At 49.3% G+C, this 22,077-nt stretch overlaps 1 protein-coding gene across 2 annotated transcripts in view; it reads right to left on the bottom strand.

Moving 5' to 3' along the window:
- Positions 1 to 19,249, bottom strand: part of EPAS1 (endothelial PAS domain protein 1) — an 85,868-nt gene extending 66,619 nt beyond the window's left edge. Inside the window, exons 1-2 of one of the 2 annotated variants that reach the window (XM_041756323.1) lie at positions 19,086 to 19,248; positions 18,649 to 18,896 (exon numbers count right to left, since the gene is read on the bottom strand). In XM_041756323.1, coding sequence (XP_041612257.1) covers positions 18,649 to 18,674 — 26 coding nt within the window. In that variant the 5' untranslated portion in view covers positions 18,675 to 18,896; positions 19,086 to 19,248. Of the gene's footprint in view, positions 1 to 18,648 lie in introns of both variants that reach the window. The other variant, XM_041756322.1, reaches the window with a different exon arrangement.
- Positions 19,250 to 22,077: the final 2,828 nt, after the last annotated feature.

Below are 22,077 nucleotides of genomic sequence, written 5' to 3'. Positions count from 1 at the left end.
GCCTCCCGGGCCTCCCTCCACATCCTGCTCTCGGGCCAGCAGCGTCAGTCAGGGAGCTGCCCCCGCGCTGGGGGCAGCCATTCAAGAAGCAAGGAAATATTATGCAAGAGCACAGGAAGTCAGAGGAGACAGGATTCTGGGCAGGCCTGGCGAGGAGGCCGTGTGAACCCCAGTGAGCAGGCGGACTGCGCAGCGGGGCTGAGGCCGCAGAAAGCCTTCCCAGGGCGGCCAGGCCGAGCCGATCACCTCAGCTCTCCGGCCAGTGGGCGGCCTTCCAGAACTTGCTGTACCTGATTCAAGGCAGATAAACCAGGGCCCGATATTTCTGACTTTTTTGGCCCAAGTTCAAGGAGACTCCCCAGCACTCCCGCACCGTGACTCGCCTCGGGCCCCAGCGCAGCCTGACCGGCCAGTGACTGCTGCGGGAGCCGCTGCCCTCAAGGCCCCGCTCGCCCGCTCGCCCCGCCGCCCAGCACGCTCGGTCCCCGCCTCGGGTCCTCGTGAGCCTGAGCTCCCCAGCTGCGCCCATGTACACACCCGACACACGCACAGAAATACCCATTCCTGCGTGTAGGAGTCGAGGCAGTGATGACCCCCCACCCCCCACCCCGCCTTCTTGTAGCAATTTCTATTTTCCCAGCCCAATCCGACGGGCAGGCAGAGATCACAGCAGCCATCTAACAGTGGCAACAGAGGCCCGAGGGGACCGTGACCCATGCAGCGTGGCTGTGGCCCCTGGGAGTCAGGCCCCTTCGTTAAGGGGGCCCTCACTCACCCAGCTGCAGGCCTCCTTCTCCTCTGGCATCGGGAGAGGAGCCACTGCCCCTCCTGGCAACACAGCTGCTCCCTTCGTAGAAACCACTGGGCAGTGCACATTTTGTCACAACCCAATCCCCCTCCTTCTAAATCGCTGAGCCCCCCAGGGATCCCCAATCCCCTTCCTTCTAAGGGTGGTCCTGCTGCTACTGTGGAAGTGGATCCAACCCTTCCCTCTGGCATCACTCCATGTGCAATGGTGCTGCCTTGTCTCTGCCCCTGCCCACTTTAACAGCACCTCCTGTTGGAGAGCGGTGGGCCAGGGTGGGGGTGGGGTGGCGTGGGTGGGTGGGGCTGGTTCAGGGAAATTGGAGAGGCTTCCTCCAGGCTCTCACTGATCACCTTTAACTGCCTATCTTCCCCTTCCCTGAGGAAGTCCTAGAAACCAGGTTCCACTTGGGCTTCACTTCAAATCGAAGTAGAAAGGGAGATTTGGATCTGGTTCCATTATAAAGATGGAGAAACTGAGGCTCAGAGGACACCGAGCCAGTTTGCACTTCTCTTTCCTCTCCACTAGACCACAGAAATTCCACTAGGTACCCAAATAGGCTATTGCCCAAGTAGGAAAGGACTGGATGTGAGTGGTGGTAGAGATGAGACCAGACAGAAATGGGGCTGTGGTCCTACACCTCCCACCCCGCTTTGCCCCTGTCAGGAGCAGACGGTGGTGTTCCAGCATGCAGAGCCATCCACATAGGGAGGGACACCCACCCAGTCACTGCCTCCGGCCTGACAATTGCTAATTGTGGTAAAGACCAACACTGGTGTTCTCCAGGGACTCTGTCGTGTATTTCCAGACGCCATCAACACACAATGGCCCCTACTCCTCCGGTGTAAACATTACCAAATAGGACAAACAATAATATCACCACAGAGCAAAAATCAGGTGCCCAGAGAGACAGTAAAAAGAAGCTGGGGCTGGGGCTTTGTTAATATGAGCCCTACCAATTTCTGGCTTTGTGGTCACATTTTTATGTCACAACTGTTTCATCAATATGATGAGAATGACAACTACTTTAGTCTACATCATGAGCTTTGGAAAAAAATTAAGCACCAAACAAATGTAAGAAACAAAAGTGTAGAGTTGAGGACAAAGACCCAATGATCCTAGATTAATTATTTCACTTAGCAGTTATTTAAGGAGCATCTAATATGTGCCTGGCACTCTTCAAACACTACGGTTCCAGCAGTGAGCAAGTCAGCACAGTCCCTGCCTCTACAATCTTAAAATTAGAGGCAGGGGTTGGGGGGGGGCAACAGATAATAAGCAGAGAAATAACAGCATGTGGGAAGTATTGTTTTAAAAAAATGGGAAAGGGGCAGCTGGGTGGCTCAGGGGTCAAGTGTCTGCCTTTGCCTCAGGTTGTGATGCTGAGGTCCTGTGATCGAGTCAGGCATTGGGCCCCCCACAGGGAGCCTGCTTCTCCCTCTGCCTAGTCTCTGCCTCTCTCTGTGTCCCTCTCATGAATAAATAAAATCTTTTTTTTGGAAAATGGGAGAACAGGGATGGAGAAATGGAAGTGAACTGAGGGAGGTCAGGAAAGGCTCTCCAAGGAGGTAATACTTAGGCAGATTTGAGGCCAGGTATTGTGGTCACAGTGTGGCAGAGCCAGGGTCTTCACACCTAAAGCCGTTTCCCGCTTCCAGGAACACCAGGAGACCCAGGGATCATCAAGGCACTGGTATGCCCCCCATTTCTGGATCTTCCAATAAGTTGCCTGACCTTTATTGTAAAGACCTTGGGCCTGCAAAGGATACAGTCAACAAAACTAAAAGACAACCTACAGAATGGGAGAAGATATTTGCAAATGACGTATCAGATAAAGGGCTAGTTTCCAAAATCTATAAAGAACTTATTAAACTCAACACCAAAGAAACAAACAATCCAATCATGAAATGGGCAAAAGACATGAAGAGAAATCTCACAGAGGAAGACATGGACATGGCCAACATGCACATGAGAAAATGCTCCGCATCACTTGCCATCAGGGAAATACAAATCAAAACCACAATGAGATACCACCTCACACCAGTGAGAATGGGGAAAATTAACAAGGCAGGAAACCACAAATGTTGGAGAGGATGCGGAGAAAAGGGAACCCTCTTACACTGTTGGTGGGAATGTGAACTGGTGCAGCCACTCTGGAAAACTGTGTGGAGGTTCCTCAAAGAGTTAAAAATAAACCTGCCCTACGACCCAGCAATTGCACTGTTGGGGATTTACCCCAAAGATTCAGATGCAGTGAAACGCTGGGACACCTGCACCCCGATGTTTCTAGCAGCAATGTCCTCAATAGCCAAACTGTGGAAGGAGCCTCGGTGTCCATCGAAAGATAATGGATAAAGATGTGGTTTATGTATACAATGGAATATTCCTCAGCCATTAGAAATGACAAATACCCACCATTTGCTTCAACGTGGATGGAACTAGAGGGTATTATGCTGAGTGAAATAAGTCAATCGAAGGACAAACAGTGTATGTTCTCATTCATTTGGGGAATATAAATAATAGTGAAAGGGAATATAAGGGAAGGGAGAAGAAATGTGTGGGAAATATCAGGAAGGGAGACAGAACATAAAGACTCCTAACTCTGGGAAATGAACTAGGGGTGATGGAAGGGGAGGAGGGGGTGCTGGGGGTGAATGGGTGACGGGCACTGAGGGGTACACTTGATGGGATGAGCACTGAGGTTATTCTGTATGTTGGTAAATTGAACACCAATAAAAAATTAATTTATTAAAAAAAAAAGAAAAAGAAAAATGGAAACATATACCAACTAAAAAAAAAAAAAAAGACCTTGGGCCAGGCACTCTGCCCCTTTGAGGGTCCACAATTGGGTCTTACTCATAAGATGTAAAGCAGCAGGTGGGATCTGAGCAGATGTGGTGTGGATATGGCCCTCAGGTCAGGAGATCTGAGGGTGCTAAGTCAAAGGGAAATTCCCACTTCGACCAAGATGGTAGACGGCACGGACCCTCTATCTCCACAGGGGAGGGGAGAGCAGGCCAGGCATGGAAAGGGACACGTCCCAAGTCAGACCACTTTTCAGGAGTCCTGGAAGTTTCCTTGGTCTCTTCATGTTTTCAGATTTACTCGGGTCCCAGAGTAAGAGAAAAATAAAACTCATACCCTGAAATCACTATGGCTAAGAGCCCATAATCCTGAAAAGTGTCTCCTTTCAGATTTCTCCTGAGACTTCCTTCTGAGTACAATCAAATCACTCCAACAGGTAACGATGTGCCAAATGACTATACTGCTGTGCTTGTTAATAGCGATGCCTCAAGGGACCTCACTTTATACTTTCACAGGTCTTTGTAGTGAGATAAGGGTTGTAAAAATTATTTTTCAAGTGTGATATGCTTTTTAAATGCAAGGTTTCATTGAAACTCCAGCTCATTTCAACCTCAGGACAGCACTCTTAGAAAGCAGTTAGTGTGTCTAATCCCCACTTAGGAATGTGAAGCACGCAGAGAGGTTAAATTACCTGTTTTAGATCACACAAGTCAGAAAGGGATCTAGAACAGTCTTTCAGACTCCTAGAGACTTCTGAGAGCTCTGACCTTCATGTGGACGCAAGCTTTGCCAGGGATGCAAAACAAGTGAAGGTGGCCCTGAAGCATTTACAATCTGTTAGGCAAAATGAAGGCTAAGAAATATGGAACGCTTGCAGTCATCCCTTGGCACTAATTTTGGAGGCAAAGAAATTCAAGTGGGTGAAAGTTTTTCCCTTTCCAAAATAAACATGTGCCCTGCTGTGGCCCAGAAGATCTAACTGAAGGAGAATTATAGCCGTGGTCATTACCCCAGTAATATCTGAATCCATATAAGGAGCTACAGGTGGCCCAGCATCACAAGACTTATGTTAATCTGAATATGGAAAACAGTTTCAAATATGCTCAAATGAAAGCTTAGGGAAGAAGGGATCAATGTCACAGTCAGCTCGACTCCTTTCTGCCTGCCTTCACTGGTCACCGGGATTTCCCAGGGCCCAAAGCTAGCCAGAGGCTGTGATGACCACACTGCCATCAAATGTGCCTGGGTCCCCTCCCCTCACTGACCTAAGTGGGGAGAACAGTTTGCTAGGAGTTCAGCAGAGGTGACATTGAAACTTTTCAAAAGGAATTTTGACTTTGGAAAGGTAGAGTAAAAAGGGAAAAAACACAAAGGAATTGACACAGTATATTCACAGGTTCTAGACCTCAATGATGCGGTCACAGATTAGCTTAGTTAGGGCACCTGCGTCTTCCTTCCTAAGGCCTACTACCTGGAGCTGTGGTTAGGGAGATGCCAAACTCAAATGTCTAGTTCTGGCCAGATTCGAGTAAATATCACTTTCTGGCCAACGGGGTTTCTTAGGATGGTCCCAAGGCAGCTCCCTGGGGATTGCCCAAGGCCTAGACAGCCCTATGTCTGGGCTGCACTGACTGGGCTCTGCAGCTGTCACCTGTAGTCCCAGATGAAGAAGGCTCCTTCCACCTGCCTCCAGAGCCCCTTCCCTGGGTTCAGGCCCAATGTTAGCAGCCTGCACAGGGTAGGTATTTATGTGATGCCTGAGCACACCACTGAAGAGAGCTATCACGCAAGCGCAGGGAAGCAGTTTCCCAGTTCATCAACCAGTTACTGATCACTGAGGGGACAGAAAAGGGGTAAGAGATGGAGATGTGCAGTTGTCACAATGAGCTTAAATCCCAAGCCTGGTGCATTCAGGAGCTACAGCCTCCCTCAAAGTACCATTGGACAGCATGCACTGAAGGGACTCTGCTGGTCCCCGGTGTAGGATCCTCTCCAGTGACTTGGGATCTCTGGCCAAGGTCCTGCTCACAAGTGTCCAACCATGACCTTGAGCACTCCTGGATACCTCTGGCGGAGAGGTTATACCTGCTGGGGGACAGGAAAGGCTCCAGCTGCCCTACCCAAGTGACTCCACAAAGACAACTCTTCTTTCTCTTCTGGCAGCATCGGACCAAGAACGTGAGAACTCAGGCTTTAGGGAATGCTGAATCCACATAACAGGAAAGGAGAGCATCAAGGAACAGCTCAGCTGCAGAGCCCTGCACAAGGAATGCTATGAACAGTTATTTGGTAGCGACTAAGTGGACTTGGATTTTGCTGTCTCTCCTCCTGTAAATAGTAGTGTGTTGAAGGGACTTCCCTAGAGTTCTGTGGTAACCAAACTCAAAGCCCTAGAATCTGGAATGAGAAAGAGTAGGAAGGGATAGAATGACAGGTTTATCAAATTATTAAGGGGACAGAGACTTTACCATCAAAATGAAAATGCAGGATAGGGTCCTTGCATCCCTTCTCAGAGCCTGAAGGAAGCTATTTTAGAATACGGGAAGCTGTCCCCCTCCAGCTCTCATTTTGTACACTGGGAGGCACTTATTGCCCTGAAGCATGATACAGTCCAAATAAATAAATATATATTCCAGAGTGATTGGGGCACACTGGCAAATGATTGATTTCCTAAACAAAGGTGAGGGGCAGGTTTTCAGTCTCTGAGGTCATTCTTATGGAGAACAATCAGAGCCTCCACCAGCTACTCCGCAGTGTTCACACAAGAGAGTCAGGCACCTGGGTGGCAAATGACAGAGGTGCCCCGAGCAGCTTTCCTATGTCTCCCTCATTCTAAAGAAAGGCGGGCACTGCTCCGTGGCCCCAAGGCAGCCCAAAGATTCCATCATAATGTGACTCAGGAAGGACTATTGTACTTCCCCCATACCAGCCCAGGCCTGGTCCTCACCTCCTGTCCGTTTTAACAGTGCTCTGGAGCCAGCTCACCAGTCCTGGCATGCACAATCTGTTTATTCCTGCCTCTTCATCTGACTTAAGCTGTCCACCCCAACTGAAATGCACCATACCCATATCCCTATTTAAGTTCTACTCAATGTTCAAGACTTAGATCTTAATGCCCTTCGGTTAAATGGCCCTCTAATCGAGGCTAACTTCCTCCCTTTCTCACTATTCGCAACACACAAGACCTCTTTACCCTTATTCACACTCACTTACATATACCAATATTCCAATATTTCAAATACCCAACAAGATAGTAATATATCTTAAAGAGGAGCCTCGGGTCTCCATCAACATAAACCATCTTGCAATGTTTGAAACAAACAATTTTAGGGATTTGTTTAACTCAAAACTAGATTATAATCCCTAAGGGCAGGGTCCATCTAATGGTTCTTTGTACCCTCACTGAATGGCATGACACCTGAATGTGGCAGGTAATCTATAAATGTTTATACACAGACTTCACCACATGAGTGCTGGGTGATCAAGGAGAATGTGTAAGTTGATTTGAGCATAAGTTTCTGTCTGTGCCACTAATTCCCTGTACTAAGCACCCCAAATTCTGGACATAGAATTATTGAGCTTAGAAAGAACGACCAGGCAACCAAAGGTGGGCTATGTGCTGGGTGCTATGGGAAGAAAGAACAGAAAAAAATGACTGTCCCTTGTTCCCCATGGCCCTTTACCCCAAGCACCACCCCAAAGACTAGGGACCCAGCCCCTCCGAAATCCCTTTAGCTGGGAAGGTAAGAGAAGGGAAAGGGACCTGCCTCCTCCAAAAGCATCTGGGAGGGCCCTGCCCCCATGGGCTTCACCCTTTCCAGTGGACTCTCTTTTGTTAAACATTTGTTAAACTCAAATCTAAATTTAAAAAAACTGTAAGTTTAATATGAAAAAAAAAAAGAAGAAAAAAGGAGAAAAGATGACTGGTCCCTGCTCATGGAGGGCTTACCACCTAAATGTTTTCAGGGACAGGGATACACACACACACACACACACACACACACTCAAAAGCAAGTTATAAAAGCATCATACAAATAATACAGACTGAAGATGACATAAATATAGGGGTTATCAATGTGCCGTTCATCAGGGAAGGCTCCCCAAGAAAGATGATTTCTGAACTGAGAGCTGTGTACTCTCCTTCACCCAGTTTCCCATCTGGCCTTTTACACTTTGAGACTAAGCTGGAGTGCTTTGTTGTTTGGCTGGCACTTGCCTTGGTGTAGTGGGCATTCCGGAAGTGAAGCATTAACATAACACTAACGTGATGTTTGCATTTTATGTAAAATCATGAATCCACAAGATCTGCCTGTGGTTCTCCCAAGTTTTTCTTTTCCTTTTTAAAGGTAAAGGAGTCAAGGGCTCAAATCTACATGAATGAAAGAAAGCAGAACCCAAGAGAAAGCAAAAAGGCAATTCTAGGATTTTTAAAAATGAGGTAGGATTTTAGGGACTCAAAATATGGAAAGTATTATAGAGCACAGCAGAAAATTAGACATCCTGGCCCTTAGGCAACATGCAATCTAGTTAGGAAAGACAAGAACACGTAGAATGTCATTAGATAACAAGGAAACAGAATCAAGCAGGCTCTTTGGCAAACCTAAGGAAGAGCTACAAAGGGGTGGAGGGGAGGTGCAGGCTTGGGAAGGCTTTGCTGGGGTTGCCCTAGGAAAGTGGGGATATTTGAGGAAATGAAGAAGGGAGAGAGAGCATTCAAGATGGAAGGAGAAGGTGGAGGGAATCCAGGTGGGAAGGAATCTTGTGACCTGGGGATAAACAAGCCAAACAAGCCATTAGGGCAGAGGGAGGAGTCTACATCAAAGGAGCTCAGAAGGCTTAGGACACCTAGGTGGCTCAGTGGTTGAGCATCTGTCTTTGGCTCAGGTCATGATCCCGGGGTCCTGGGATCAAGTCTCACATGAAGCTCCCTGCTGCTCCCTCTACCTATGTCTCTGTCTGTGTCTCATGAATAAATAAATTAAATCTTAAAAAAAAAAAAAAAGGCTTGCCAGGTTATGGTGGATGAGGGGAGAGAGCTGGGGTGGGATCCCTTACTGTCAGTGAGGGGAACTTCCAATGCCATGTAGGATGCCCTTGGGAAGGAAACTGGACCAAGGATCCATGTCTTCATCAGTCTCTGAGCAAAGCTAATCTTTAGAGATCTTTGGGAGAAACACTCAAATCCACAACAAAAAAGAAACCCTCTTCTCACCCTGAAGACTCTCTGTGCCTTGAGGACCTGACAACTCGGCCTAAAATAGGGGCCGTATCAGCACCATGCAAACCTCTTCTGAGAGCCTAGGAAAGCTATTTTAGTAGCCAGGCTGCTTCACAGTCAGTCAGATAGCAGGGAAGTGCGTGGGCAATGATTTCCATGGAGCCCCACAGGACCACACAGTGGCCTACAATTTCCTCTGACTTCTTGACTACCCCAAAGGGCCTCGCCTAGTGGGAAGGGCACATCAGCTGAGCCAGGACCTGCAAAGGGCAGGCAAGGAAGCCAAAAAGGCTGTGAAGGCCCGGTTCCCATGCCCCACCCACCATTAATTCCCCTAAGTCCCTGGTATAGAATAAAAGACAGACTCCTGCTGCATAGTGATATGGTTACATTTATAGAAGCTCCCCTCTTACCAGCGAAATGTGACCTTCATACTTTTCTTATCTTAATATCTGGGTAAACATTTGTTGTGCAAGCACACAAATAAAGGTTCTAAAGGTGAAACACGGTGTGTCTGCTAACACCACGCTGCTCCTAACCCAGGCACCAGAAAGCCCTTTTGGCTTTGTGGAGGACTTCTCTCCCCCTTTACCCTGGACACCAAAATTAGCTTCATCAACCTTAGCCAGTACTGGAGTGAATACTGCCATTCTAAAATAGCATCTGAGGACTCTTGGAAACACAGGAGAGAAATACAAGGGTACAGTGGTTTAGACGCTAAAGAAAGCAAGTTTCACCAGAGTGCTCTTTAAACCAAGTGTATAGGGAATGAGCATTATCTGGATTTGCCCTGAAATCTCTATTAAGTATGAGAGTCTGCTCCTTGCACTGCCCGCATGGCATATTTTGTATATCCTGGTTTACTCCATTATACATGACTGTCTTCATTCAAAAAAAATATTGTAGAGATTGTGTTAATAAAAGAATGTCTACCAAACCACCGGTGCTCAAACTCAAAAATTTAACTTTTACAGAATAATCTGTAAAAACATCTTGTGTTCCATTTTCCCAGATATTCAATCATTCACAATTCATTTTCTTAAATTTGTTTTGACCTTCCTTAGAATTGGGGTGCCTGGGTGGCTCAGTCGGTTAAGTGGCTGCCTTTGGCTCAGGTGATGACCCCAGGATCCTGGTATGGAGTCCCTGCTCAGTGAGGAGACTGCTTCTCCCTCTCCCTCTGCCACTCTCCCTTTCTCTCTGTCTCTCTCTCACTGCACACTCTCTCAAATAAATAAATAAAATATTTAATAAATAAATACATAAAGTGCCTTGGAATGGATCCTCAAACAGCCCCTCAAAGGCATAATTTTCTGTTGTTTCCATGTGGAATTCATAAACAGAGCAAAGCAACCAATTTTTTGGTGTGTGCTTAAAGCCACTCTTTCCTGCAACTGTGTATGACGTATTTTTCCAGGACAATCTTTCTCAATACTCCAAAGTGCTTCAGCAACAGGAAGTTGTAAAGGTAGGAAGGAGGCCTGTAAATATTTGCTGCAATTACTCATTAGTAATGAGAATAGTTACCACTGAAGATTGAGTCACCCCTTTTGTGCTCTGGGCTCTTTATTACCTTGTAACAGGAGCCCCAGTGGGTACTTAGGGGCCTAGCCTCACCAAGGACCTGGGTCCAGTGGTAGCTTTCACTGCAGACAGCATGATTTGCTTCGCCACAGCTCAATTTCCCAAGTACAAAATTAGGATAATGTTTTGCCCTTCCTTCCCCCTGCCCCCAGCCCAGGGGCAGTCAGGACAAATATTATACAAAGTGGTAAAAATATGAAAAACTTTTTTTGGAAAATTTTGATATCAAGAGTAAAAATATGTGTATTTGTTGATACAACATCAAGACACAGAGAAAGAGCACTGTGTGGCTAGACACATAGCACAGGGACTTGAATAATTACCACCACAAATAACCATATACTCTAATTGATGCATTTTAAAGGATTTATAGGGGCACCTGGGTGGCTCAGTCAGTTGAGCCTCTGCTTTCAGCTCAGGTCATGATCCCTGAGCCCTGCATTGGGCTCCCTGCTCAGCAGGGAGTCAGCTTCTCCCTCTCCCCTTGCTTCTCCCCTCACTCATATGCGTGCGCTCTCTCGCTCTCTCTAAAATAAATAAATAAAATATTTAAAGAAAACAAAGGATTTATAAAATGCTTCTGAACCATCTCACATTGAGCTCGTGTGTCTCTTATTCATAGCAAATCACTGACACCCCACAAGAGCAGGGAGCCTCAGATTGAAAATGAGACTGAGAGAGTCAACTAAAGTTGTCACAGAGTTGATTAACTTCTACAGAAAGTATAATATTGGCTGGACCCCCAGCATTTGGAGGAAGCCGACAAGGGAATGGGGGCAATACGAGTATGGCATAATGGTGCTTTTTCCCCACCCATGTGTTTTATCACTCAGCCTAATCCAATAAAATCACTTATCTGCTAAGATTCCTAGAACTAACCTCTTAGGTTTGATTTTTTTTTTTTTTTTATTGGAGGGCGCCATGAAAAGAGGATGCAGGAAGTCACCAGAGGTATATGAGAGTTCTAACAATCTGATGGCTTTGTAGAATTGGGAAAGTGCCAGGTGCATGTGTGACAGATAAATCCACTTTTTCAGTGGGTCATTCTCCTTACTGATGAACCACCCTTTCTGAAATATCTTCCCATGTGAGAATAGGAACTGTTTCACAGAGTCATTATATTGCAAAAAAGTTACTTATAACTTTAAAACTGAAGAATTTTTCCAGATTAAGGGGGAAATGTGTGCTTTCTGGGAACACGTGAAGCTGCTGATGGTTATGCCATATACATGTTTTGCTGATGTACAAGTGGCATCTGGAAACAGCCTGAGGCAGTCAAGCAAACCATAGTTCTAGAGAAACTAGGAAAACGAAAGGCCACCTAGAAGTAAATAACATTCTAACCCATTCTGCACCTGTCTGCTTGATTCCAGAGATCTCAAAGGGCCCCATCACTCTTCTTGACTTCATACTTGCAGGCCAGTCTGTGGCTTTCAATAGCAGGATCAGAAAACTGGCAACAAATAACACCGAGACTCTGCTTGGAAATCACAGATGCGGTGAGTAGCACATACCTATGCACGGCTACCACACATATGGTGATGGGCAACTGCCAAGAGGACTTGCTTCTGTCTCTCTTATGATATGTGTTGGTGCACTTAAGTTTTACAGCACAGGGAAAAGTCAGAAAATGCTCTAGGCTCACGGAGCAGAAGTCAAGGTATGATGGCTCTGAAAGCTGAAGGCTCCTTAGAGAAAGGGCTCTCTACAAATGCAACATATTATTATTGAAAAAGTTTAGCTATTCTTTATTCCCCCATCCATTCTTTCCTTCCTGTCCTTGCAAAGATCAAAAGAGCTAGAGGAAGTCTTGTGCATCTTGATTTGGAGATGATTCTTCAGAAGCCACAGAGGAAGACTTCTAACAGGTTCTTCTGCACAATGGAGTCTGAAGGCTAAAGTAATTATTGAAGTCTTGCCACCAGTTAAGGGTGGGAGGTGGAAAGCTTTGAACTTCTTGGGGACAGCAGAGAACCGCCTCCTGTCAGAGTTGAGGAAAACCCATGAAAAATAAGAATTTCCAGGACTTCCAAGTCCACCTTCAGATCTTCAATCCCTGCCTGTGCGTGAGGCACAATACAGTGATGAGTCACAAAAAAGTAATTATAATAATTACAACTACAACAGCAAAAGCGGTTATCAGTCATAGAGCACTGACCATGGTGAGGCATGGTATTAGATACTTTATAGATGGCTTAGAAAAGGTGAGGGAGAAGGGACCCCCAGTTAAGCGTATGGACTCTGGAGATACTTTGCCTAATTCAAATCCCACTCCCACCTATTTGACTTTTGGCAGTTACCTTTCCATACTTCAGCTTTCCTGGCAGTGAAATGGGGATAATGGCAGGGCTTATTTCACGGGCTGTTATGAGAACTAAAAGAGTTAATCCATGTAAAGTTCTGAGAACAGAGCCTGCACAAATAAGACTAAAGTGTTCAGGTTTATGGTTTTGTCCTACTGCATGTATGATTTCTCTTAAGGACACACGCATTCTTAGTGCATTAAAGGGGCTTCCAAATAACTATTTGAGGACTGTGGAAAATGTGAGGACACAGTTTCATGGCGGGGTTCAGGTCATGATCTCTGGAGGAGGGGGGCAGGTTGTGGGATGGAGCCCAACATCCGGCTTGTGCTGGGTGTGGAACCTACTTACGATTCTCTCTCTGCCCCTCCTCCCCCCCAAAAAGAAAGGAAATGAATCACACCAGAACTAGCCCTGTGCTGCAGGCTCGTTCCTCCTCCTTCCATTACTGAAGGCAGACATGTAGGAGGGCAGAGAGCCCAGCCAGGTACAGGTAAAGCTAAGGTACACCACAAAATCTTTACTAGGTATACACACTAAGCCCCTCCTCCATCTTCAAGACAGGGAGAGACACTGGCAGTGAAACGTGGGATCTGGGACCTGAACAGAAAGATCCTGAAATGTAAGGCAGTCATCGAATCAGACATTGAAGAACAACGGCTTGCCTTTTTCGAATCAAAGAACCTTTGAAAGGCCATTGGAAGCTGGACAGACTTCCCAGGAAAAAAAAAAGAAAGTTTATATATGTAATATCTTGCACCCAATTTTGGGGGCTCACAGACCACCCCTGAAGCTTATGTACAAAGCCCAAGTTAAGAAGCTCTCCCTCTCTCTTCTTGGCTTTCTTGAAGTCACAGCTGTCTGCACTGTTAGCCTTAGAGGGACCACAACCTGTATCCCTATCATTCTCAGAACCCTACTGGACACCTCCTCCTATGCTTCACACCCAAAAGTTCTAAAGAACAACAGCAAACGTTCGTCGTTGGGGGCCTTTCTGTAGAGTGCACAACAGGCAATCCTCCTGAATCCCCCACCTTTCCCTTACTCTCATTACCCCCAACCCTGACCATCCCCATTTGACCCCACAGTCTCCATGCTGGTTGTCAGCATCTGCCCTTTATGATTCCAGGGAAAACTAGGGACCCGACCTCCCACCCATAGACCCACACAACACTTTTCAATAACTGTGTGTGCTTGCCTGTGTGGTTACTGCCTGAAGTGCTACTAAGAGCTTCTTATCTTTAGCTTCAAAAGATTTGATCCCAACAAGAAAGTTACATGTAAGCTGCTACCTATCTACATATTTAGGTAGGCTTCTTTATGTGTCTCCTCCTCCCCCCACCAATCAAACTACGCAATTGAAAGCACCATATACCCTATTTCTTAGCCTCTTCTTTAGCATTTTATCCAGAGTAGATACAAGTGTTCAACACACATTTGTTGTCTTACTGATTTATATCATGGTGTGAACAGCAGAGCTGGTTTTCATCATGAAAGCTGACATCATGATACTGGGGGCTCCGTAAGCAAACATTGCTAATGTCCCAATCAGCGACGAGCTATCAGTGATGGGCAGTACTAAAAGCAAGAAGGAAGATTCATTAGGCTAAAATGAAAAGGAAAAGTCATGTTGGTATGAGACAGAACTGGGGAAAATACATAAAAATCAAGTACTACTGGACAGATTTCCTGAAAAGTAGAAAAGCCTAAATATAGAGATAATGACAGCAAGCATTTCCAAATGTATAGGGCTACGATCCATGGCACCGAGAATTATCTAATTGATTCCTTCTCTCTGTAAATATTTTATACAATAAATTTCTAGAAAGTTGAAGATCACCCTACACACACATATGCACACGCCCGCGCATACACACGCAGACGGGCTGATTTACATCCTAAGTGAAGTAAATAGCTTTAGTCTCACAGTTTTCACTCCTAGAGAAAATGCCAACTCATTCAGTACAGGAATCAGTCTAGGAGCTGCTTGCATGTCTCTGGCTGACAGGGGGTTCCCTACTTCACAAAGCAATCTACTCTCCTGTAGAACAGTCATTGCATTGGTTTTGTTTAATGAGGTCCACATATAAGTAGACTTTTTTTCTAAGTGAAATAAAGGGAGAGCCCTAAAACAAATGAATTCGTACTACCCAAAGTTTATGGACAATGGAACCAGCGTCAACTCTGCTTCCTATTTTGCAAAGAGCAAACAGAACCACTCCTGCTGCAGCTTGAAGTCTTTTATAATTATCTAGAAGAGCAAATCTCCTTTCTGCAAGGTTCAGTGATTTGGTGGGGGTGGGGGAGCGGGCACTGTAATCCTTTGGAAATCATTCTCACTGTTTAGAGGCATTTCAGGGCTGGGGATACTATTTTGTCAACAATTGGAAAATACATAATTAATTGAAAGCAAGGAACAAGGGTTCTGATTCTTACTAGTACTAAGTTTCCTTGTGACTGGAAAAGCCACTGAACCTCTCTGGGCCTCAAACTAGATGATTTCCATCACCCCTTATAAAATGATTTTTAAATTCCCCATTCGCAATGCTGAAAAAAACCTGAGATCACAGCATTCTTTTTGAACTTCCTGAAAGCTATATGAATTAAATAGTAAGTGCCTGAACCCAGAATGTGTTAAACCAACCCCTTACCATCCCTGCAATCTGGTGATTTCTGGTAATGCAGTGGACAGAGATATCAAATGATGAAGGAATATTTATAGAAAATATACTTAAATTGAGAAAAAATGTGTAGCAATAGTTTTCCCATCAGAATTGGGAAAAGATGGGCTTTGATTTTATTTTAGCAGAGGAATAACTAAGTCCAGCTGGCAGGGGGAGGAAGAGGAAGAGGTAGTTTGAAAACTTCTGGTCCAGATGTCTCTAACTCTCCTTCTATCGCTGGCCCTGAATTAAGTGATCTAAGCATTCCAGAAAGGTGCTCTGAGCTGGGTCTGGCTTTGGAGTGGACCTTGCTCCCAGATTATCCAAAGATCTCATTTACGTTTACCTGAACCACTCTCCAATCCCTACACACATAAGAATTTCCAAACTCTCCCCTCTACCAAGGAAAGGACTCAGAAATTGTTTTATCAGGAAGTGAGACACTTTCTGGCTTTTTAAAAAGTAGACTCCATGCCCAGCATGGACCCCAATGGCCTGCTGAGCCTGAGCTTGAACTGGGGACCCTGAGATCAAGACCTGAGCTGAATGAGCTGAAACCAAGAGTCAGACGCTTAACTGAGCCATCCAAGTGCCCCAAACACTTTCTCACTCTTCACAAAATCAGGAACCCTAATAATGAGATCATCATATCCTCCTAACAGATTGACACAGAAAGGTAAGTGTGTGCAGCACTCTTAGCAAGCTTCCATTTCTGACCTTCTCTGAGGTCAATGAGAATGCCCAATGAATGTACCATCAAATGCACTTTGATACCCAGCATGGAGGCCAGCCAGCCAGCCAACATTTAGAAAGCAAACGCTTTATTATTAAACATTAACATATCCATCAAGGCATGAACGTTTAGGAACAAAATAATCCTGCCCACTTCTTGAAGGCTGTTGTTAGAAAGAACATTGCAAATGTTCTGTGCCTCTTGAATTTTGGGAAAGAAATGGCTCTGCTGAACCAGAATGACAAATCTTAAGAACGGATGTACAGAATCCTCCTGAGAGCCCCTGGAGCAGGCATCACACTGCACTTGTGAGGCACTTCTGGAAAGCTCAGAACAGACACTCAGATGACACACTAACTTTGAACGTATTGGTTCACGTGCTTTAATTACACATGGGTCCGGCAAGGAGCCTGCAGCCAACAAACAGCCAGATGGAAAAGTAAATATATTTCAAAAACAATTAGCCCAACAGGAATTGGACAACCCGTCATGGGACTCTGGAAGGCGAGGGGCCCGCTGTTTGTCCTGCCAGTCTACAACTGAAAAATCACAAGTCGCAGAGGACAGACACACCAGCTCCGGGCGGGAGGCAGCCAGGCCTTCCAGGCGAGTGGCTCACCGGGCATCCCCACCGCGGTTCTTAAACCTGGCTCTCTCCAGAGTAGTTCGGAGTCTGATTACCCCATTTCTTGCCTTCTCCTTCCTATTTCCAGCTCCCTCCATCTCCAGCGAAGGAGGCATTACAGCAGGTCCTAGGACTTCTTTTCCCTGTTCCCAAGTTTCCTGCCACGATTAATATACTTAACACAGGAACCCGGCGCAGAGCCCCGAGGAGAAGCCAACACTTCACACAACTGTCAAGATTACCATCAGACCCCACCTCCGCGATTGCGACAGTCCCCGATAGGCCTCGCAGTGTAAAATGTACCCCAAGTTCCCTCGCCAGCGCCGGGGCCCGCAGCGCGCTCAGAAGAGCTGGCTATAGTTCTGTTTTCTGGTTGCTCAGTCATTATTATTGGCATCCTGACGCAGGCTATGTTGGTTTTACATGTGTTGGGATCTGTAGGTCTCTTCCTGGCTTTGCCGCCCTCTAAAGCCACGGGCCCCCAGGGGAGCTGCGAGGCCCCGGGGACCCACGCTCCCTCGCGCGTCTGCGGCCGGTGGAGTGGGGTGCGGGCGCCACAGCGACGCGGGAGGGGGAGCTGCGGCCGGGAAGGGGGACCCGGGTCCCCCAGAGACCCGCCGGAACGCGTGCGATTCGCTGCGGTGGATGCGCCCGGAGGTGGGAACCGCCGCTTTCGACCAGCAGATACCCGGTTTGTGGCGCAGGTCCCGCAGTGGCAGTCAGGACAGAGCACATCCACAGGCACTGAGCTCTCCGGAGCAGTCACCCCGTCCCTCCGCGGCGCGGCCCCCCCTCCCCGCCCCGCCGCCCCGCAGCCTCGCAGTGGATCCGCCGCGGCGCGGGCCGCATGTTCGAGTCCCTTCCCCTCCAAACCCAGGCCCGCCGAGCAGCCGCGGAAGAGGGGGCGGGGGGAGGCTGAAAACGCACCCCCGCGGGCAGCCCACGCGCAGGCAGGGGCCAGGGGGCCAGGCCGCCAGCCTCGCACCATCCGCGCGGCGAGGCCGAACCCCAGCCTGCGCCCTGGCGCGCGGGGAGAGGCCGGGCGGGGAGCGGCCGGGAGGGGGCGGGAAGACAGTGAGAGTTGGCCAGAGTTGCCTCTCACCCAGTGCCGAGAGGCTCGCGAGGCCGGACGGGCAGATCGTGGCTGCCCTTCCCTGTCCTCTAGAGACAGACGCCGGGGCTCGCCGGGGGCACGCGGTGTCGCCACCCCCCCCCCGCACACCGGCGCATCTGCCCCCGCGAGGCACCCCTGCCCACCACACACTCTCCTCCCAAGTCAAGGTGCAGCATCAGGAATGGGGGTTCTCCAAGCTTCAGTGGGATCTGCAAACCCGGAGCGGGGCCCTGCGCCGCGTCCCGGCCCCTCCGCGGAGGCGCGTCCCAGCGCCGCGCTCCGCCTCCGGCCCCCGGGCCAGCTTGGGGCGCAGTGTGAGCGCCGCAGCTCATTTGGAAGGACCCGGGGGGTGCCAAGGAAAAGAGACTACCGGATGGTGCCGCACATCGAGAGACCCGAGGAAGCCGAAAGTCGACCGCGGTGAAGTCAACCCAGGAACCTTTCAACACGCTGGCCACAGGCGTTCGGGGCGCGGGGCTGGAGCTTCGGGGATCCTCCGGGAAGATCCCCCGCGCCACAGCCCCTCCGACCTCCAGGGCCACGTCCCTGGGCCTCCTGGCCCCATCGCGCGCGCGGATTCGCAATCTCTTCGGCCGCACAACCCTCCACCGCGAAGCCGAAGCCGAAGCGCCGCGTCCGCCACCGCGGCACCTGCTCTCCCCCGAAAGCCCTCCAAACCGATCCTCCGACCTCAAACTCCTCTCCGACCCCTCTCCCAGCCGCTCCCGGGCGCGCCGACCCCGCGCGGCGTGGCCGTCCCCGCAGCCCAGCTCCCTGCCGGCTCAGCCGCCCGCTTACCTTTTCTTCTCCTTGTCAGCTGTCATTGTCGCCGTGGCGCTCCGAGACGCCGGACACCTGAGCTCCCCGGCCGGGGGGGATTGCAGTCGCCGCCTTCACCGTGGCCCTCGCCTACTCCTTGCGGCCCGGGCCAGCGTTAAAGGTCCTGGGTGCTCGCGGGTCCCGAGCGCCCCGCGCCGTCGGGTGGAAGTTTGCGGGCTGCTGGCTGGGTGCGGGGAGGAGGGTGGAGAAAGGTGCCGGGGAGGAACCTGCGCGGGGAGGCGGGGTCGGGGCAAGGAGTGGGAGGAGGCTGTCAAACCCAAAAGGAGGGCAGCGAGAGCGGGACCTTAGTTCCTTTTTTCCCAAGAAGAGGGGTCGCTTTTCTGGGTTTTCCAAAAAAAAAAAAAAAAAAAGAAGAAGAAGAAGAAAGAAGAAGAAGAAGAAGTGGCTGCAAAGACCTGAGTTGAAAGAGTCCAAGGCCGGGCGGGCGCGACCGCGGAGATGACCATACAGTCTCAGGACACTGCCGAGGATTGTACAGCCGCCTCTGGCTGGCGTGCGTCGGGCGCAGGGGCTGTGCGCGGGCCGCTCTCCAATGTCCGGCCCCCGCGGCCGCCAGCCCACTTTAAAAACTCCTGCGGCCGGGCGGGGGCGGGCGCGGGCGCGGGGGGCGCGGGCGCAGGGGGCGGGCCGGGCGGGCGCCCGCAGGCCCCGCCCCGCCCCGCCCCGCCCCGCGCCCCCCGCGCCCCCCCGCGCCCCGCCGCGCGCCCGGGCAGCCCACTGCGTCCCGGCCAATCCCGAGGCGCGGCCGCAGCCTCTGCCCTGACCCCGGCCCGCCCCCTGCCCCCGCGCTCCGCTCCGCGGCGGCCCGCCCGCCCCGCCTCCCCGCCCCGAGGTTCCAGAAGTTGTTTATGAGGTCGGCGGGGTGGCGGGGGGCAAGGTGGGGCTCCCCCCGGGGCGGCGAGAAGGCGGCCTCCCGGGGCGCCGCGGGCCAGCGCGGGGGCCCCTGTGCACCGATGCCCTTGCGCCGCCGCCGCACCTTCGGGACGCGGGCAGGACCGCGAGCTCCGAGTCCCGCTCGGCCACGCCTCGCAGGGAGGCCCCGCGGAGCCGCTCCCGCGCCCCGGGCTCCGCTGCCTGCCCCCGGCCCACCCCACCCCCCGCCCCGGGGCTAATTCCGAGGGCCCAGCGGCCGCGCTCCCAGCCTCGGCGATGCGCTTTTCCCCCAGCAGAACGCAGCTGGCTCTGCCGTGTGATAGAGGCAGGGAGCCCCGATCACCTGCTCCGGTGCACCCTGGGGGAAGCAGTGCTGTGAGATAGAGCTGGGGCTTCTCCTGCCTCCCCTGCCTCAACCGGCGCAGCTGCTTGCTTGCGGAGTTGCGTTGGGCTGTGTGGCTTTGGTGAGGATGCGGGAGAGGAGGGCCCTCGCTTCAAGCTGTCCGGCCTGCTGCGTGCGCCCAGCTCCCAACCCCTGGCCACACCACCGTGCGGGCCGGGGCCGATTCAGAATTGGACAAGTGATTCTGACTTCCTCGTGTGATTTTGGGATAAGCATTGACAGCGTGTTCTCAAATCACAGTATCTCAGACCTGCCCTATGGATCAACAAGGTTTTATGGAAGCGCTAGGGTCATAAAGTCTGCAGGTGTTGAGTGTGGAGAGATCAGAGATCTAAGGGGCAGGCCGTTAGAGCTCAGGGATTTTCCAGAGGCGCTTATATAGGCTGCCTTCAACCCATGCTGGCCGGGGACCTCGGCTGCATGGGCCTCTGCCGGACCCCATCCAGCTGCTCTACCAAGAATCCCACCCCATCCCCCTACCTACATTATGTTGATCAAGGTCTCAGGATGGGACAGGGGAGGCCTGGTCTTATAAGCTTTGAGAAGAACCTGCACAGTCTACGCCATACCACCCTGAACGCGCCCGATCTCGTCTGATCTCGGAAGCTAAGCAGGGTCGGGCCTGGTTAGTACTTGGATGGGAGAAGAACCTGCACAGGTGTGAGTAGAGGAGAAAAGCAAGGGCCACAGAACCGTTAGCTCTGGCACTGACAACCTTGCTGTACGTTTCCCCCATAAACCTTGTCATATTATATATTAAATAATCCACATAATAAACTCCAGGAGTTTATGCAAAGTGAAAAGAACCCGTCACGAAAGAACAAAATACTTTATGATTATTCTACTCTTATAAGTATCTGAAGTCATGAAATTCATAGAAAACAAAGTACAAAGGTGTTTTTTTCGGAGGGAATGGGATGTGAATTAGTGCTTAATGGTTATACAGTCTTGCTTCTACAAGACACAGACACTCTAGAATCTATTATACAAAATGCAAATATATTTAACTCTACTGAACTATACACATTAAAATGGTTAGGGTGGTGAATCTAATGCTAGCTTTTTTTTTTTTTTTAACCACAATACAAAAATAATTAGCAAGAAAAAAATAATCATAAGTGGAACTTTCTTGGGTATAGGTTTGTGTTATCACCAAAATACAAAGTAAACCTATTTTCCCCTTGCACACCAGGAGAGGTGGGGCTAATTTTCACAGGCCTTCAGAAGGCCTTGGAAAGCAGAATAGGGAGAGGAGAAAACCTGCCAAGAACTGGGGAACCAGCCACGTTTTCTCATTTTTCTAGAGCCATGAGCACTGTGTACACAGACTTTGAAATCAAACATCACGCCTGAGAGTCAAGGGATTCAAACAAAGATTGCGAATCTCTCTAGGGACCCATTTCTTGAAGCTGGTGGGTTTCAGAAATGGAGCGATTTCACATTGGGCTTCTCCAGCCACCCAGTCCTAGTGGACATGTTTATTTATCTTAATAAAGAGATTGGTAAGACACAGTGCTCCCTTAATCAACAATAAGTTTACTTAACTCACTTGGTGCTAGAGTGCAAGAAGAAGCAGGTGCTTTGGTAGCTTCCAGGTGCTCAAGATGGTTCACTGCCAGAGGAAGGAGAGAATTTTTGAGTCCTGGACTATGCTTGCGAGTCACAAAGCAACACCTCCAACCTACGCAGAATATGTCAGTGGTGCTGAGCTTATGAAATTAGATGTTTTGATATATTTTTTTAAAAAAATACTCAAGAATACATCTACCATGTTATTTTTTTGTTCATCTACCACGTTAATATTGTTCCTTCCCCATGGTTAGCCTGTCCATCTTTCTAATTGGGATTTTGCCCTCTAAGTGAAAGGTCCACAAGCTCTGATAAACAACTAACTGGAGGGATATTTTTGAAATCCCAGTGAGTAACTTTGAAGAGTCTGGGATTTTTGGCAGTGTCAGAGAGATTCACCAAAAGCCCTATATAGAAGAATTGGACCCAGCCTTGCTTGGGGCAGAGCTGAGCAGCCCAATGACCTCTTAAGATTTCCTCCAGAGTTCAGTTCAACAGCCTTTGCAGGAAGCAGCTGAGAGTATGAACTCAACACAGGCTTG

Source organism: Vulpes lagopus, chromosome 5 (genome assembly GCF_018345385.1).
Source record: "Vulpes lagopus strain Blue_001 chromosome 5, ASM1834538v1, whole genome shotgun sequence".
Lineage (NCBI taxonomy): Eukaryota > Metazoa > Chordata > Mammalia > Carnivora > Canidae > Vulpes > Vulpes lagopus.
Note: the sequence above shows the minus strand (reverse complement) of the source record. Positions and strands in the feature narration are given on the sequence as shown.